Source organism: Notamacropus eugenii, chromosome 2 (assembly GCF_028372415.1).
Source record: "Notamacropus eugenii isolate mMacEug1 chromosome 2, mMacEug1.pri_v2, whole genome shotgun sequence".
Taxonomy (NCBI): domain Eukaryota; kingdom Metazoa; phylum Chordata; class Mammalia; order Diprotodontia; family Macropodidae; genus Notamacropus; species Notamacropus eugenii.
In genome coordinates this window covers 432795143-432813504 of record NC_092873.1, presented here as the reverse complement: position 1 = coordinate 432813504, position 18362 = coordinate 432795143, and the positions used below count along the sequence as shown (strand labels likewise).

The window sequence follows — 18362 nt, the reverse complement described above, 5'->3', positions numbered from 1 at the left end:
AAAGTAGAATGGACAAAGACTGGACAACTGGCTCTGGAGGAGTGAGGGAGAGAGAAGTTATTCTGTTTCCAGGAATATGAACGCAGTCTATCTCCAGGAGCGTACTCATGGTAGAACCTTCCAAAATCATAATAATATTTGCACAGTTTGCAAAGCACTTTACATAAGTGGTGCAGGGGATAGAGCCCTGGGTCTGGAGTCAGGAATACTCATCCTCATGAATTCAAATCTAGCCTTACATTCTTACTAGCTGTGTGATGCTGGGCAAGTCACATAACCCTGCTTCCCTCAGTTTCCTCATCTGCAAAATGATCCTGGAGCAGGAAATGGCAAACCACTCCAGCATCTTTGCGAAGAAAACCCCAAAATGGAGTTAGGAAGAGTTGGACTTGACTGAAAAACAACAACCACAAAGATTGCTTCTAGGTCTAGGGACCCTGTCAATACAGCCTGGCTTCTGTCTCACTATGAAGACTGGACTCATTTGGACTCAGAACTAGAAAAGGAGGAGTCAGAAAAACAGAACTCAGTTCTAGTCCTAGTTTTGTCATTACTTAGCTGGGTAGCCTTGAGCAGGTCCCTTCTGTGACTCAGTTTCCTTATTGATAAAACTGTTATCCTCACTCATGGGGTCATTGTGACAAACTAAAGAGTTCATGGAAAGAAAGGAACGTTTATCAAGCATGTGTTGTGTACCTGACCCTATGCTAAGTACTTTAAAATAATATCTCATTTGATCCTCACAATTCCCATTTTACAGTTGAGAAAACTGAGGCAGACAGAAGTGATTGAACTTAGGTTTTCTGACTCCAGACTCAGTACTCTGTCTACTGTACTGCCTTTCAGTGGAGGTATTCTGGTAGATTCTGTCATCATGTCTGGGGCCAGCATGACTGCCTGAATAAGTACAGAAAGGCTCATCACCAAGGTGGGCTATGTATTTGCCAGAGGCTAACATAAAGTTGTTGTTTTTGTCCAGTTGTTTTCAGTCACATCCAACTCTCCATGACCCCATTTTTGAACTTTCTTGACAAAGATATTGGAGTGATTTGTCATTTCCTTCTTCAGCGCATTTTACAGATAGGGAATCTGAGGCAGACATGGTAAAGTGACTTGTCCAGGATCACACAGCTAGTAACTGTCTGAAGCCAAATTTGAACTCAGGAAAATGAGTCCTCCTGATCCCAGTACTCTACCCACTGCACCACCTAGCTGCCTTAGTACATGGTAGGAATTTGATTTAATAAATGCTTATTGATTGAATGAAAAGAAAAGTTAATGGAGGTGAAAGTGTTTTGGAAAGCATGAAACTTCATACCAAAAATGGTATTGATAGGCATGTTTGGAATGACACGGGGTGTCCTATAAAAACACCATCACTTAAGAATTTTTTCCAATCTGGCGAGGCATCTAAGATGTCACTCACAGTTTGAATCTCCCCTCTGTTTCCTGGAGGAGTATCTTGGATATAGTGTTTAAAAGGATTATTCTAAATAGTCTTTTAAAAGTGCACATTTCAAATGAGCCACTCAGCAGGACCTTTTCTGGGAGCCCTGAGCCATTCTAAGAATACGAAGTATTTCTGGGTAGAGTTGGCGGCTCATTTCTGAAAACATATCCAAGACTGCCGCTTACCTAGATGGTACAGTGAAAAGCAAACATCCCCCAGACTTTGTTGGGACAAAGCTGGTGCCCCTGTTATTGATGGCTAGTGTAACCAGCAGATCCCCCATCTTCTCATCATTCATCATTATGACACGTGATTTGGCATGTGCATTGAATGCAGGAAAGGACTGAGGAAGCCTCCTATCAGCCTTCCTAAGCCAGATAATCTTCCTGGGGAGTATTGGATGAGGGGAGCATCCCTAAAAAAGCTACTCCCAAATCACCCACATGAAGAAAAGTTTATTCTATTAAAATTGGGGATCTTTTTCTTCCCTTCTTGTTGCATCTGTTCCCTCCACTGACCTCCACCACCTAAAGTCATTTGTTCTCTTGTGACCAGAGGCTGAGGCAGCCGCTGGTGTTGACTTTTCTGTCTGAGCCAAGGAGGCCTGTGGGGGTGCAGGGTTTTAGTTATCATGTGTTTGTGCCTGCCAGGCACTCTTTGGCTTCTGGGAAGAGGTTTGTGTGAAGAAGAGGGAGCCAGTTCAAACTGCTATCTGAACCCCCCTGGCAACAACAAATTCAGAGAGTCAGTGTGGTGTAAAGGAAAAAAAATATATAGCAATTGAAGTTGGGAGACTTCAGTTCTCATCCTGAGCTGGACATTTTTGTTACCATGAACAAATTCTGTAACTTTTCTGCACTATTTTCTGCATTAGCTAAAGAGGGGAAGGTCTTCTCCACAACATTTAAGACTTGAAACTGAGTTAGTAGCTTAATGGAGACTGGTAGGGTCTTCCCTTTCATCAGGTTTCCAAAGGGGAACCTGTCTGAACATCTAAATGGCAGAAAGAGCCAGGTTCTACTGAAGGAGTGGGCTCTTAGAGGTTCATGGAATGGCTTATGATTTGAGGTAGCAGGGATTCAGTATTGAAGAAGCCTTGAGTAAGCCAGAGCATACACAAGGTTCTTTGTGATCTTACAGGTACAATTAGGGCCATAAGACTGTGCATGTACTGTGCCCCCATTAGTTCTGGGTCTCTAAAAGCGTTGCTACATTTTCCTTGGGCTCTGAGTCCCGTTATCTTTAAGGCTGATATGGTACCTGAGAAAACAGACAAATGTGTTCTATCAGCAGCCCATAGGAGGCAGCATGACATAGTGAAAATAATATTGGCTCAAGTGTCAGAGGTTGTGGGTTCAAACGCCACCTCTTTCCCCCTGTATGACCTCAAATCAGTCCTTCAATCATCCTGGGCTTTAGTTTTTCCTCATATGTACAGTAATAGAATTTTGAGTAGATAGCTCTGAGATCTCTCCTAGTTATAAGTCTGTTTTCATGGGAACCAGAGGTTGAAGGGGAGATGACCAGCCTTACCTTATGACATTTTCCAGAAGGTGGTGGAATCTTTGCACAGCTTTGTAAGATGGCCTAACAGATTCACAAGCATTATTCCAGCCAGTCATATGGGGATTTGCAAATGAACTGTCCCTGATGCTGGGACCAGGCAAAGAGTCTGGTAGAAACTTCTCTTAGTCATCTAAGAATATGTAAATAAGCTCTGTGTAGTAGCAAGAATCTCTAAAAATTAATCCCCCCTCTGCAATTCCTAAAGACCCCCGGGTCAAGTGTACAAGACAGACAGTTTCCTTTGCATACACTTCACATATGGACTTTGCAAGTTTCTTCTGGCAACTCCTCACCTAAAATGCTTTTTTTTGAACGACAGGCATTTATTGAGTCTCTTTTATTTTTCTATTCCTGTCAATTGACCCAGCTTCCTTACCCCAGAAGCAGAAAGCTAGAAGATCTGCCCCAGTCTTGGAGAGAAGGGGAAGAGAATTTTGCACATTTTTATCCGAATCACCTAATCATCCATGGATGGTGAAGAGTAGACTGTGTTTCCTGGGGTCTCGAAAATGAATGGCTTGCTCTCAGCTCCCCAATCAGGCTGGAGGGCTGCCATCACCCATCCTTACCTGGGCCCCCGAGATGTTGGCTGACAACTCCCCAACCCTGCCAGCACCCCCAGGACTCATGACAGCTCGAAGGAAGCCTGAAGAGAAACCTTGCAAGAGGAAGTGGCTTCTGAACTCTGCTGCAGACTCTGAAAGTGGCAGGAAAGGAGAGAGGGGGTGGGGGGTAGTGGTGAGATGGTGAGCTTTGCATGCTCAGCCCTGCTACGACAGCAAGGAGATTAAACCACAGATGGGGAGCGAGTTTGAGAGGGAAGCAAAGAAACTTACCCAGGTCTGACATGAGTGTTTTGTAGCTGCGTCTGTTGGGGAAAGAAGGGCTGTGGGCGGAGAAGGGAAAAGGTTAGCCTGCCCAGGAGCCAGCCGGCCTTTCTTTAACGTAAAGGAAGGAGGGGGCAAGAAAAGCCAGCCGAAGCAGAGGAATTGGACGGGAGGTGTTGAAAGCAGGAGCACGGGAGAGCGGAGCACACAGGATCTTGCTGGCTGGCTGGCTCAGCAGGAACTGACCTGGGACATCCTCTCGCCCGCTGGGGTCTCCCTACGGCGTGCGCTGCCCCCGGGCTGCCTCGCACCCATGAGCTAGAGAGCCGCCTCCCGTGGCGGGCGCCCGAGGCCGATGACCGTGGACAGCAGCACCATGAGCAGCGGCTACGGCAGCTTGGATGAAGATCTGGAGGATTGCTTCTTTACTGCCAAGACTTCCTTTTTCAGGAATGCTCAGAGCAAGACCCCCTCCAAGGTAAAAAAGGAAAACCACAGAGGGAGGGGGCTATCTTTATTTGAGTTGGAGAAGGAGCGCTAAGGGCTCCTCCAACTCCTAGACTCTAGGACAGGATGGATGGATGCCTTACACCCAAGCATCTGTCTGTTTCTCTGGGGATGAGTGGGCAGGCTTTTTTTTTTCTTTGCCTTTGGGATATATGAGGCTGCCTTTCTTGAAGATGCCAGACTGGCTAGTGGAGGGCAGATGGCCTGGCACCTTTGGGTAAATTGCCCAAGGTAGTTTTGGTTTCTCCCATCTTAATCTTATCAGAACGATCCTCTAGCTCTAGGTTGGATGGTCAGCCCTAACTGTGATGATGGTGCGATCTCTTGGTGGTGTTTCAGGTAAGAGGGTAAAAGTTGGTAGCACCCATGCTCCAGAAGGATTAGCTGGAAGGTGCAGTTAAGAACTCCAGTTCTTATCAGGACAAAGGTGGAGACTTCCGCATTTCAGTCCCCATAGGGCTTTGCTCAGAAACCATCTTAAAACAGAGCTCTCCAACTCTGCAGAAGTCATGGGTGTTGAAAGAGGAGGGCTAACTTGAAAGCCTCTCAGCTAACAATTTTCCCACACTTTATAGTTTTAAATTCCTGGATTGCTTTGGACTCCTACCATGGGCTTACATGAAACTTTGGATTTGGGGGTGTTCCCCTGGCTGCTTCCAAAACACAGCCAACACGTCTTCTACCCCCCCCCACAAAATGGTTGCGGTCTTGTCTCACTATCTGTAACAGATCTTGGCTGTAGTGGTTGCAAAGTTGTTTGCTTGGCTTTTTTTTTTTTAATCAGGAGAGGAGGGCTCTGAGCCAAACTGTAGGAGAGGCTGTCTGAAAAGGGACTATTTGTTGAGGGAGATTGAGCTGTTAAATTTCACAGGTGTGTGGCAGGCTCATCATTAATTCAAGATTCTTGTCTGGATTATAATTAACAACAACAAAAAAGATCTCATTCTCTTCTCTGGAGCCTCCCTATCAATAATTCACCTTGCTTAAACTGAATTCTAAGGTCTCATGTCTGGGAGGTGATCATAACAACAAGGGGATCCTTTCCTCCCCCCACCACCTTGTACCTCCACTCATAGCCCCTCTCCCCCCAATTCTCTTGACCTCTCCCTGCTGGGTAAAAATCAGAGTTCTTTTCTCCATACTTTGTGTGTTGGTTCAGTCCCTATGCCCTTTGCCACTAGTTGTTTGGTCTTCAAGGCTGCAGGACCTAGAGATGAACATGCTGGATTTGGAGTCCGAGGACTTGGATCTGACTATACCTGTTCTAGCTGTGTGATGGAGCAATCTCAAAAAATGTCCTGATGACCTTGGACTGCATTCAGAGAAGTCTAACTTCCAGGAAAAGAGGGATCCCCCCCTACCCTGTCATCAGACCTTATCTGGAATATTGAATTCGGTTCTGAGCACCCAGTTTAAGGAGAACAATGATAAGCTAGAGAGTTTACAGAGGAAGGCATTCAACATGGACAAAGGTTCTTACGTCCATGACATGTGAAGATGCATTAAATAAACTGGGTATGTTTAATCTGGAGTAGAGGAGATCCAGGGAGGACATAGCAACTGCCTTCAAAGACTTGAAGGGTTGTCGCATAAAGGAAGGACTAGATTTCTTTTCAGTTTGGCCCCAGAGGGCAAAACCGAGAATGGTGAGGTTGATGAGGTATTCAGAAGGCCAGTTTAGGTTTTCTAATCCTTGGAGAGGGCAGCTAGGTGACACCGTGGATCAGGTACCAGGCCTAGAGTCAGGAAGACTCCTCTTCCTGAGTTCAAATTCAACCTCAGACACTTCTCAGCTGTGTGACCTTGGACAAGTCACTTAACCCTTTCTGCCTCAGTTTCCTCATCTGTAAAATGAATTGGAGAAGGAAATGGTGAACCACTCTAATATTTTTGCCAAACCCCAAATGGAGCCACGAAGAGACAGACATGACCGAACACAACGACAATCATTAGAGCAGACTAGGCTGCCTCAAGGTGTTTCTCCACCTTGGTGGACTTGAAGCAGGGGATAGATAACCCTTTGTCAGATACATTATAACAGGGATTCCTTTCATGCATGAGTTGGACTAGAGGTCCCTTCCAGGTCTCAAATTCTGTGACTGGGCAAGTCACTTCATCTCTCTGACTGACCCTCAGTATCCTTACTTGCAAAATGGGCTTAATAATTTTTGTGTCTTGCCAGTCTTAAAGTCTGGTCACGTAAAGGACCAGGTCCATGCCAGGTTCACTCAGATAGTAAAACAATAGCTCACATTTGTATGGTGTTTTAAATTTTGCAAAACATTTTCCTCCTAGAAGAGGTAGGTAGGGTAGGTCTTATAGCCTTACATCTACAGTGCCTGACACATATTAGACACTAAATAATGGATTATCTCCATTTTACATGTAGGAAATGGGGGTTCCCAGAAATGAAATGACTTGCCCAGTCACAGAATTTTCAAGTATCAAACCCAGGACTCTACGCTAGCCCAGGTCTCCTGACTTTAAGGACAAAGTATAGCATACAGCACAGGGAGGTGATTAATAAATACTTTGGAGGTAGAAAATGGTGGTGATAATTTTAACACCTCTTTCTTCCTGCTCTCAGGAGGATTGCTGCTTTGGCAGGGTTTGGGCTGAATTATAATGAGCTTTGATATAGATGCTTTCTCAGCTGATTCTCTTTCAGCCTGGAACTTCACATGGTAGGGCCTGGTAGATGAGTGAAAAATCACCCTAGTAGAGCTGGGATAAGGGGGTGGGGTAGGTGGGATGTCCCTGTGACTGAAGAGATGGACTGAGCCCAGGGAGAGCTGCATGTGGCTTGGGTGGTAGAGGGGTGAGGTAGGAATCTGGTGGGGACAGCTGCCCTTATAGGAATGCTACAAAAATGTATTGTTTTTAAATAGCATTTTTCCAAAATTCATTTCTTACTCAGCTTTGCATCCAAAGGGAATTTTTAAAAGTTTCCCTTCCTTACATCATCAGATTTCTTTTTCCTTGGCTTTTTCCTCCCTATGGAATGAGAAGAGCTGAGTTTTAAAGGATTCCTCTCTTCCATCAACTCCCACCTGCAACCTTGGAAGATGGGGTCCCCTGGGGGAGAAGGACATTTCCTGTGTTTCTGTGTGGTAGGGAGGCTGTAGCACCTGCTATAAATAGCCCTGTTAGAACGACCTGTCTCCTCAGCTCCTCAGCAGAAACACAGCAGCATATTGCTACAGGCAAGAGGCTTCCTCACAGCAAATGCTGAATCCCACCCCTTCAAAGGGATCACCAACCAGGCCTCCCTCCTCTGTCTGTGTCCTTACCATACCCCTGGGAGGAGGCAAGAGGAAGCAGTCACCATCTCCTCTCACAGAGAAGGGGAACCTCACACCCGGAAGTGTGAAGCCAAGGTCGAGCCAGGAATGAGAGAGAAAGTCTCTGGCCAGATCCTGGAGTCACAGATCAACAGAACATTAGAAGGTTACACATGGATGAGACAGTAGAGGTCCTTTGGTTGAAATCCCTCATTTCACAAAAGAGGAAACTGAGGACCAGAATGGGGAGGGACTTGCCAACAATCATACAGCTAGTAAGTGATTGAGCCACAATTTGAATCTAGGGTCTCTGACTCAGACTTCACCTCTTTTTTGTTAGACTAATCTGGCTTGGGCCTTATTTCACCAGAGGGCCATCTGACTGTCTTCTTCCGCCTTTTTCACATTCAGTGGGAGAGAACTTAAATTTGAATCACCATTCTGAGCAACAGTGGGTGAATATCTAAAGCAAGATGTGTTGAGGTGTTCCCCAAGTGTAGTCATAGAAAATTAGGCCTCATATCTCATACATGTGGGTAAAGTTGAGTATATTGTAATGGGGAAGTAGCAATCTTCAGTGAGTGGGGGTTACATAGGCCCTAGAATAATGGTGTATGAGCCCCTAGTGGTGGTTTTCCCTTTATACTGTTTTTCTTCTTTAATATCCCTTTTTCCTTTCTTTTCCTATGGCTACCAGCCTAGTGACACTTGTCCAGTACTTAGCACCTTGCCTGACAAATAATGAGTACTTAATTAGTATTTATTGACTGATTAGTGAAGGCCCTCATTACCAATCACTTTAGCTACTGCAATAGCTTCCTTACAGGTCTTCTTGCCTTTATTTTTATCCTTTCTTCAGTGTACTTTTCCACTGCTACCGTACTAATCTGCCTTATTCACAGACCTGATTAGGTCACCCTGCTTAAAACTCTTCTGTAGCTCCCTTTTGCCTTTTAATTAAAGTTCAGACTCTTTGGCTTGGCATTCAAGCCTCTTCATGCCTGATGCCACTCTGCCTGTCTAGTCTTTTCATATCACCCCCTTCCAAGTAGGCTTCATTGGACTGCTCTCCATTCCCGGTATATGTCTATCACTTTTCCACCTCTGTCCCTTTGCTCACAGTTTCCTCCAGTGCCCCTTTTCCTACATCCTCTTCCCCTGTCCCTTCTGGAAATCCTTTAAGGCTCAGCTGAAATGCCACTGCCTCCATGAAGTCTTCCAGGTTTTATCTTGCTGAGTCAGCAATGATCTCTTCCCTTCCCCAGCCCCAATAACTCCCTGAGGACCCTATCTAGCATTTTACTTGGACCTCTCTTGTGCAGTTGTCTTATAATATTGTATAATGCAGTTATCTGTGTTTTTGGTTATTTGCTCACTAGCCTGTAAGCTCCACGAGGGGGGAATGGTGCCTTAACTGCTCCTTGAATCTTGCCTGGCACCATATTCTTCACACAGCAGGTGTTTACTAACCATTTGTGGTATTGAAAAGAATAACTTTTCTCAGAATATATTTTTGGTGGTTTCTACAAATCCATTTGAAGCTAGAAGGTCAGATATGATTATCCCTAGTCTAGGAAATTAAGACCTATAGAGATAAAGCCTTGAAGCCAGTCAGAGATGGAGCCAGGATCATAATTCTGGTCTTGGGGCTTTGTGTGCATGAGCCCAGGGTTCTTTCAATGAGAAAAGCAAGGTTTAGTCCACTGAGGGAGCCAGAGGTAGATGGGTGCCTGGAAAGCCAGGAATCAGCTCCTCCATGTTTTCTCCTGGCAATGACTTTTATTCCCATTATTTCCCTTTGGACCCAGAAGGAGGGTCTGACCCAAGCCAGCCATATGGCCAGTTTCCATTACCATGGGCTCTCAAATGCCTACAGATGGCAGCAATTTAAGATTTCAGCCACTGAACAGTTGCCCAGACACAGCTTCTCCTAGAGCTCTGGAACCTTCCCAGAGTCCTGAGGGCTACTGTCCATTGGGAGAGAGACAAGACAGCAGACTGTTAGAGAGGACCCGCCAGGTGGTACAGGCACTTCCCTTTACAGATGGGAAAATAAAGTCCTAGAGAGGGTAAATTACTTCCCCACAACCACACAGCTTTTGTATGGCAACACTGGGGTTGGGAGCCTGATTTCAGGCTCTGAGGTCAATGTTTCTCCAGTCATTGCTTCTCAAGACAGGGTACAAATGGAGAGGCAACACAGCATCATGAAAATAGTCATGAATAGCCAGTCTTACTGTCTTAGGACCTGACTTCTACTCTTGGCTCTGTCACTACCTGGCATGTGACTTTGGGCAAGTCATTTCCCTTCTAGAACTTACAGCTTCCCAGTCTACAGATGATAATACCTGGCCCAACAACTTCACAGGGACACAGGACAGATGTCCTATCTACATTCCAAAAGTGGTTCAATCAATCAAATATTTATTAAATATCTACTATAGATATTATAAGGATATAGAAAGAAGTATATGTCACAGTCCATGCCTTAAAGGAAATCTACAGATAAGTAGGTATGACACATTGGCATAGTGGATAGACCATTAGATCTGGAGTCAGGAAGACCTGACTTGACCTGAGTTCAAATCCTGCCTCGGATACTTCCAAGATTTGTGGCCCTGGGTAAATCATTTGAACTCTGTCAACCTCAGTTTCTCATCTGTAAAATGGGGATAATAACAGCACCTACCTCCTGGAGTTGTTGTGAGGACCAAATGATGTAATATTTGTAAAGTGCTTTGCAAATCTGAAAGCACTGTCTAAGCGTGAGTTATTTTTGTTGATGTTATTACTAGAAAATAATGTACCAGATAAGGAATATGGATAACAAGAGTTCTAGAGCCATGTGATATATAGTGAAAGTTCCTGGATTTGGCATCAGAAGAGTTGGGCTCTAATTCCATCTCTACTTATTAGTTGGCCGACTCAAATCCTCTCTGAGATTCAGCTCCAACAGCTTTGACATTAGATTGAAGTCTTCCTTGAGGAGATAGACAAGAGTTGTTTTTTTAAAACATAAAAAGAAGCAGCAACATCTTTGATTCTATTAATCACACTGAATTGATTCAACTCAAAGAGGCAGAAGGCAGAGGAAGGGGTAAGTTGCTGTAGACCCATGGATGGGTTAAGTCTTATAAAGGATAATGCCCTATAAACCAGAGTGTATTGGGGAGAAAGTAGGGGCATGTGTGCGCATGCGTGCGTGCGTGTGTGTGTGTGTGTGTGTGTGTGTGTGTGTGCGCGTGTGTGAGAGAGAGAGACAGAGACAGAGACAGAGACACACAGAGAGAGAGAGACAGACAGACAGACAGACAGAGACACACAGAGAGATGATTAGCTCTTGTGCTTTAGGAAAATCACTTTGACAGCAGAGGGGAGGATGAATTGGAGTGGGGAGAAACCTGAAGCAGGGAATTCAATTAGGAGGCTATTGCAGTGATTCAGGCCTGGAGTGATGAGAAGCAGCACCGGGGTTATGACTGGGTGAGTGGAGGAAAGGGACCGGTTTAGATGAGATATTGTGAAGGTGGAAATAAAACTAGGTAACAAATTGGTGATGCAGGGTGGGTGTGACTGAGTTGCCAAGGACAACACCAGTGTTTTGAGCCTGGGTGCCTGGGATGATGGACAGTCTTAGAGAAATTTCAAAGAGGAAAAAGGTGTTTTTGGGGAAAGATAATGAGCTCTATTTTGAACATGTTCAATTTGAGACATTCAAAAGGTCACTCGGGATTTAAGACCTGAAAGTAGGAGAGAGATCAAGGCTCTTGTATAGATCTAGGAATCATGTGAGTAGAGATGATCATTGAACTCATGGGAGCTGATGTGATCACCAAGTGCCATAGGATGAAACGGTAGTTCTTACCTTTTTTTGGTGATATGGACCCCTTTGGCAGTCTTGAGAAAAGTATGGACACCTCAGAATATTTTTAAGTGCATAAAATATATAGGATTACCAAAAAAATAATTATATTTAACTAGTCATCAAAATATTTTTTAAAAAGTTCATGGATCTAGGTTCCGGATCCCTTATATAGGGAGAGAAGAGAAGAGGGAACCTCTATGATCAAATGGGTGATACCTCCAAGAAGGTCCAGCAAAGGAGATTGAGGAGTGGTCAGGCAAAGTAGGACAAGAAACAGGAGAGACTTATGTCACAAAAACCCAGAGGAAAAAGTATCCAGGAAGAAGGTGGTCGACACTGTCAAAGTCTACATACAGACCAAGAATGGGGACTGAGAAAAAGCCATCAGATTTGACAAGGGAAACCACTGGTAACTTTGGAGAGAGTACTTTCATTGAATGATGACGTCAGAAACATGATTGCAAAAGTTTTAGAACTGATTGAAAGAAAAGAATTAGAGACACCAGGTATAGATGGACTTCCCAGGGAGATTAGCCATGAAAGGCAGGAGAGATATTGGATGATAATTGTAGGTCAGTTAATCAAGTGAGGATTTTTAAGGATGAGAGAGACATGGCCATGGTTGTAGGTCATGTAGTAAGGAAGAAATCATGAAGTTAGTGAGAGAATGGGAATTACAGAAGAAGCAATCGACTAAAGCAGATGGGAAGGGTTTTACTTGAGCAAGGACAAGGACAGGAGACAGGAGTGGTGCAGGTGGTGGGCTATACAAGAATCAGAGGTTTAGAGCTGGAAGTGACCTTAGAGGTCATCTGGTCTAACCCCCTCATTTTACAGATGAGGAAACTGAGGCCTAGGGAAGTTAAGTGATATGACCAAAGTCACATAGCTCTCCAAAGTCTCTTCCCATTCGAAATCTCTGATCCTATGACTAATGTCAGTATCACTGACGTGAAAATTCCAGTGACTGAATAACCAACCCCTTCAGAAAAAAAACAACCTGCAAACAAACCTCCCTGATGCCTTTTCTTCCGCTTTTGCAAAAAGACACACACCAATCTCTCGTCTTTCACTTGCTCAGCTGTTTGCCATGGTGACAGGCTGGGCTTGGTTGCTAGGCAGCCAGATTCTGGCACAATACTGTCAGGAGATGATTGGGCTCTTGCCTATGGATGGGGGCCTCAGGAGAAGGGAGGCGGTGGAGATGGACCCAAGGTGGGAGAGGAGAGAGGAAGGGAATTGCACTAGGATCCCATTTTTTTTCCCCCTTAAATCTCATTAGCCAGAGTTAATAAGGGGAGAGATGGGGCTGTAATCATAGGATTTAGTGCTGGAAAGAACCTTAGTAATCTTCTAGTTACCGAATCAGTGTTAGAGCCGGAAGAGAAGTTATCAAATCCAACTCCTTGATTTTACAAATGAGGAAACTGAGGCCCAGAGAACAGAAGTGATTTACCTAAGATCAGAGTTGCCATCAGCAATGATTTGGGGGCTCTTCCCCTTGCTTTCCTTTTCTAATTTAGTTTTGTGTAAATGGAAGAACCCACCCTAGCAACATGATTGAGCATGACTAAGAGTTCTGCATTTGTAATCTAACCATCCCCTTCATGCTACAGATGAGGAAACTGAGGCCTGAGGAACTTGCCCTAGGGTCACACAGCCAGCATCAAGTTGAATCCAGGACTTCCTGACTCCCAAGTCCAGGACTCTATCCATTGTACTGTTGCATTCAGTTCTGCTACTGCCTGCCTGTGTGACCTTGGGCAAAGTCATTTCTCCCTCCAGATAAGAGCCTGTTTCTTCACTTGTAAAGTGATCTCTCCCAGCTCCAAATCCTGGGATCCTACAAATCCAGAAGCCTTGGGTGCTTTAAATATGGGCCCATGGTCAGAGTAGGATGGGAGATAGAGAGGGAGCAGGCTAAAGACATATGGTTAGTGTGGTGGGGGGGCATGGAGGTTCTTAGGACTATACCCAAAGACTAGGAGGTGTGGTTTTCAATTCCACTTTCTTTTTCCCTATTTCCCACCTCCTTTGTTGTTTGTGATTTTGGGAATGACCATCCCTGAGTCTCAGTTTTTCTCTATGTGAAATGGAGAGGATCCTTGTGCAGGAAAGGGGCTTCCAGCATACCCTTGGCTAGGAACAATAAAAATTCTTGATGTGTTCTGTATCTGGGATGCTGAGCATTGAAAACAGGAAGAGCTTAGTCCCTAACAAAGTATGTTGGTCACCAGGGTCCAGGTTAGCTGACATCCATGATGGTTTGTGGGGGGAGAGGCTGCAGAATGACTTGAAAGGAGACTCTGCCTTCAGTAATTGGTTGCTGTGAACAGAAATAGCAAGTATGGGGGGGGGGGTCCCTTCGGGAGAATGGGTGTGATCAGAGGTAGATTTGAGTTATCTGAGTAATGAGAGTCTAGGATTCTATTTTTGCCCAAGTTATCTGGATAGCTGTTACTGTAAAGAAGGGACCACAAAGGACTGTATCCTCAGTGTTTACCACAGTGATTGGCACATTGTAAACACTTAATAAGGAGCAGCTAGGTGGCACAGTGGATAGAGTGCCAGGCCTGCAGTCAGGAAGACTCGTGTGTGACCCTGGGCAAGTCACTTCACCCTGTTTGCCTCAGTTTCCTCATCCATAAAATGAGCTGGAGAAGGACATGGCAAAATGCTCCAGTGTTTTAGTGAAGAAAACCCTAAATGGGATCATGGAGAGTCAGACACAACTGAAAACAATTGAACAACAACAGACACTTAATAGATTCTTGTTGACTTGACTCAGCAACATTTAGTACTTGGTCTGGCAGAACTTTGACTAAGACACTGGGTGGTGGGAGGAGGGAGGAGTGTATGCTGGGATTTGCCTTTAAATGATCTGTCAGACCCCTTATGAAATAGATACGAAGGGGAGAGGGCACCCATAACAAAGACTTAGAGCCAATTAATAGGCTGAATACATGTTTGGAGCAGCTAGTAGCAGAGTGGACAGACCACTGGTATTAAGAGTCAGGGGGCCCTTGGTTCAAATCCTGTCTCAGATGCTCACTAGCAGATTGCCTAATGTCTCTCCAGCCTCAATTTTCTCAGTTGCTTCTTGTAAGGAGGGTCTGTGTTTGACCCTTCGTTGTGGCTCATGCAGCTACTGCCATAATTCAGGGCCTTATCTCCTCTTGCCTAGACTATTACAATTGGTCCTCCTGCCTCAGGTCTCTCCCCACTCCAGTCCACTTGATGCTTCACTGCCCAAGGAATTTTCCTGAAACGCAAATCTGATCCTGTGAGACTTCCCTACTCAGCCATTTCTGGTGCCTTCCTGTTGCTTTTGCCAACCATGGTTAACTCCTTTGTTGAGTTCTTAAAGCCCTCACCCTGGCCCCAAATCACCTTTCCAGATTTATTGGACTTTCCTCTTCAACTTGCATTCTATGATCCAGCCAAAGAAGCCCTCTCTGTTCCTCACACCCATGCCTGGGCTACATGCCCTTCTTACCTTTGCTGCACATGGTCCCACTTTCCTTTCAGGATGCAAGCCAGGCACCATCTTCTACATAAAGACTTTCTTGATTTCCCCCTCCTTAACTGATAGTAGCATCTCTTCCAAAGTACCTTGCATTTAGCTACTGTTAGTGTGTGTGTGTGTGTGTGTGTGTGTACAAACACATAATATCTACTTATATAAAGTAGCTAAATATATATTTAATTATATATAATATACATTTATATATACACTATATATATGTTGATAGATATAGATATGCAAACACACACATATGTATGCACATACATGTACTAACTTTATACCATATATACTTAATTGGACCTTTTGTCTTTCCCATTAGAATGTAAGTTTACCTGCAAATATGGTTTGTTTCATACTTTGTACTGGAACCTCCACACCTAGTACATTGCCTGGCAAATGGTAGATGCTTGATAAATGTTTCTTGACTGATTGAGGTTGAGAGAAGATGGGAAGAGTGATGAAAAGGTAGGATTTTAAAAGGAGAGGGGAACTGAGATAATTGTTTCTGTTACCTGCCAGAAGCTCTGGAATGGGACCCAGGTGTCCTAGTTTCTGGTAATCACTCTCTTGATAGCCAGAACTCTTTCCCAAGCCTTCTTTCTTTAGCAGATGAAGGTGGATCTAACCTCCTTTTCTCTTCACAGAATTCACGTGTGCACTGCTTTGTGTCTGCTTCTGATCTCTTTAAATTACCGATGATGCCCAATGAAGCTACAGGAACCATAGGCCTAGCACTCACAGGAGGAGGAGAGACAGAGAGAGGGACAGGGAGAGAGACAGAGAGAGAGGGAGAGACAGAGAGAGAGATGGGGAGAGAGAGAGAGAAAGAGAGAGAGACAGGGAGAGAGAGAGAGACAGAGAGAGAGACGGGGAGAGAGACAGGGAGAGAGAGACAGGGAGAGAGAGAGAGACAGAGAGAGAGAGAGAAAGAGAGAGACAGAGAGAGAGGGAGAGAGACAGAGAGAGAGAGAGAGAGAGAGAGGGAGGGAGAGAGAGAGGGAGAGACGGAGAGAGAGAGGGACAGGGAGAGAGAGACGGGGGGGGGGGGAGAGAGAGAGAGGGAGGGAGGGAGGGAGAGAGAGAGAGAGAGAGACAGAGACAGAGACAGAGACAGAGACAGAGAGAGAAAGACTGAATGAGGTTCAAAATATTACTGGACATCTTGGTGCATTACAAGAAAGGATGGTCATCACAGCACAGCACATCACTGCTCCCCACAGCCACCTTTGTAGCATTGAGGACTCTGGGGTATTTCTTAAAATATCATCGGGGATATCATCGGGGTGTTGAATGTGGGAGGCAGCCCTAGACTAGGAATAAGGAAATATGATTACAAATTCAGCTCTGCTACTTGCCAGAAATGTGACTATGAGCAAGTCACTTAATTTCTCTAACTTCAGTTTTCCTCATTGAAAAATAGAGATATGACTATGAGCAAGTCACTTAATTTCTCTAACTTCAGTTTTCCTCATTGAAAAATAGAGATAAGACCTCCCTCACAATGGTGAGGAGAGCACTTTATCAGCCCTCTAGGGCTGAATAAATGTAATTTTTTAGATGGTCCAGACCTGCGATTTCATCTTTGTAGGGAACTCCCATTATCTATGAAAAAATCCTTTCATTATTCCAGATCAGCAACTCATGTATAATTAATATATCAGAAAGTTTCAGGGGCAGGGGGCTGAGAGGTTGTGACCTTCCCCGTGGTGCCTCAGCTAGTATGTGTCAAAGGAAGACCTCCCTGTCTCCAAGGCTGACCCACTATACCACACTGAAGAGAACTTAATAACAAAAGGATAACTGAGACTCAGTTCCTCAAGAGACTTGCCTCCATCCGAGGATTAGTTAGTACCAAAGCCTGGAAAAAGGAAGCCAGGAAACGAAGTTCTACTAAGTGTCGGTTCATGTGCTAGAGCTGATCATTGGAGCTATGAGCTTGGATGGGATCATTCATAGTGCAAAAGTAGAAAATAAAGAGAAAGTGGGGGTAGGACAAAACCTTGTCCAAAAACAAAAAGTAAATAAATTTTAAGGAATGAGAAGAATTTCAGAGTTGGAAGCATTCTAGTCAAAGAATTTCCAGGATAGAAGGCTGAATTTTAATTCAGGAAGAATCCTGTCTTTCACACTTATTAGCTGTACAACCTTAAACAAGTCACTGAGCTTCTCTAGACCTCAATTTCCCTATCTGTAAAATGAAGGAGTTGGACCCACTGACCTTCCAAGGCCCTTCCAGCTCAGATGCTACATCACTGGTGTCCAATTCAAATAGAAAGGGATCCAGGCAGGGGGCATATTGACTCAGAAAGCCACAAATTAGTATTAGCTATATTGTATTATCTTTTTATTTATCTTGTTACAATATTTCCTAATTACATTTTAATTTAGTTGGCCAAGTTTGACGCCTCTGTCCTATATATCCAACATTCATTCAACATCTTTTAAGGAACCCAGATCAGAGAGAGCTCTGGAGGAGAAAGTGAGGCTGGTGACCTTGCACAGCCCTACCTCACTTAAATCCAATTCACTTGCGTGTCATGGCATCACCTCCTTGATGTCATGGCCCCCTTCCAGAATGAAGGACAAACAACTGTATCAAACACGTGGGTCCCAGACACATAGTAAAAGGTTTCCTGGGCTTCATCTCATGGTGTATGTCCAAAGGTTTCACCAGAAAATTAAGATAGTAGGGAACAAACAGCTGTATCTTCCTTGAACACTATATACATCATTGACCACAGAACCTGATCTGAGGAAAGCCTAATTCAGAGGTAGGCATTCAGCCCAATATAAGGGAAAACCTCCTACAAACCAGCACTGCCCCAGAGTAGAACAGACTTTCCTTGGGAGGTAATGAATTTCCCATCACTGGAGGTCCTCCAACAGAGGTTGGGTGACCACTTCTCAGGGATGTTGAAGAAAACATTTTTGTTCAAGTGTGGGCTGAACCAGATGAAGCCGCTTTCCCTGGAGGTTCCAAGGCTGTAAAAATGTGGTCAGGGGAGTTGGGAGAGATTGGGCAACAGAAAGCTCGGGTTGTGGATGCAGTGTCAAGCTCCCTCTCCTCACTAATTATTTCCAGCTTCTTATTGGGATGCTGGTCACTTGTCCAGCCATTCCTGCAGTTCCTTGTAAATACAATCTGTTTCTCTTTTGTGAGACCAGACAGGATCAGATGGAACCTACCATGGCAGATGGAAGCAGGACCATAGATAAGCATTCCTGGCATTGATGAGCCCCAGACCAACTGAGCAAGATTCAATTAGTTGAGGCCTATGGACCACTTGCAGAGGGAGATTTATAATTGGCATAGGCTTGGCTGGAAAAGTACTGAAAAGTA

The 18362-nt window shown here is 44.6% G+C and overlaps 1 protein-coding gene across 2 annotated transcripts in view; it reads left to right on the top strand.

The window, feature by feature from the left end:
* Positions 1 to 18362, top strand: part of RASSF5 (Ras association domain family member 5) — a 105925-nt gene that overhangs the window by 60412 nt on the left and 27151 nt on the right. The window contains exon 1 of one of the 2 annotated variants that reach the window (XM_072648018.1): positions 3384 to 4321. The exons of the other annotated variant lie outside the window; for it this stretch is intronic. Within the exon in view, the coding sequence (XP_072504119.1) occupies positions 4199 to 4321 (123 nt within the window). The 5' untranslated portion in view covers positions 3384 to 4198. Of the gene's footprint in view, positions 1 to 3383; positions 4322 to 18362 lie in introns of those variants that run through there. 2 annotated transcript variants of the gene reach the window in all.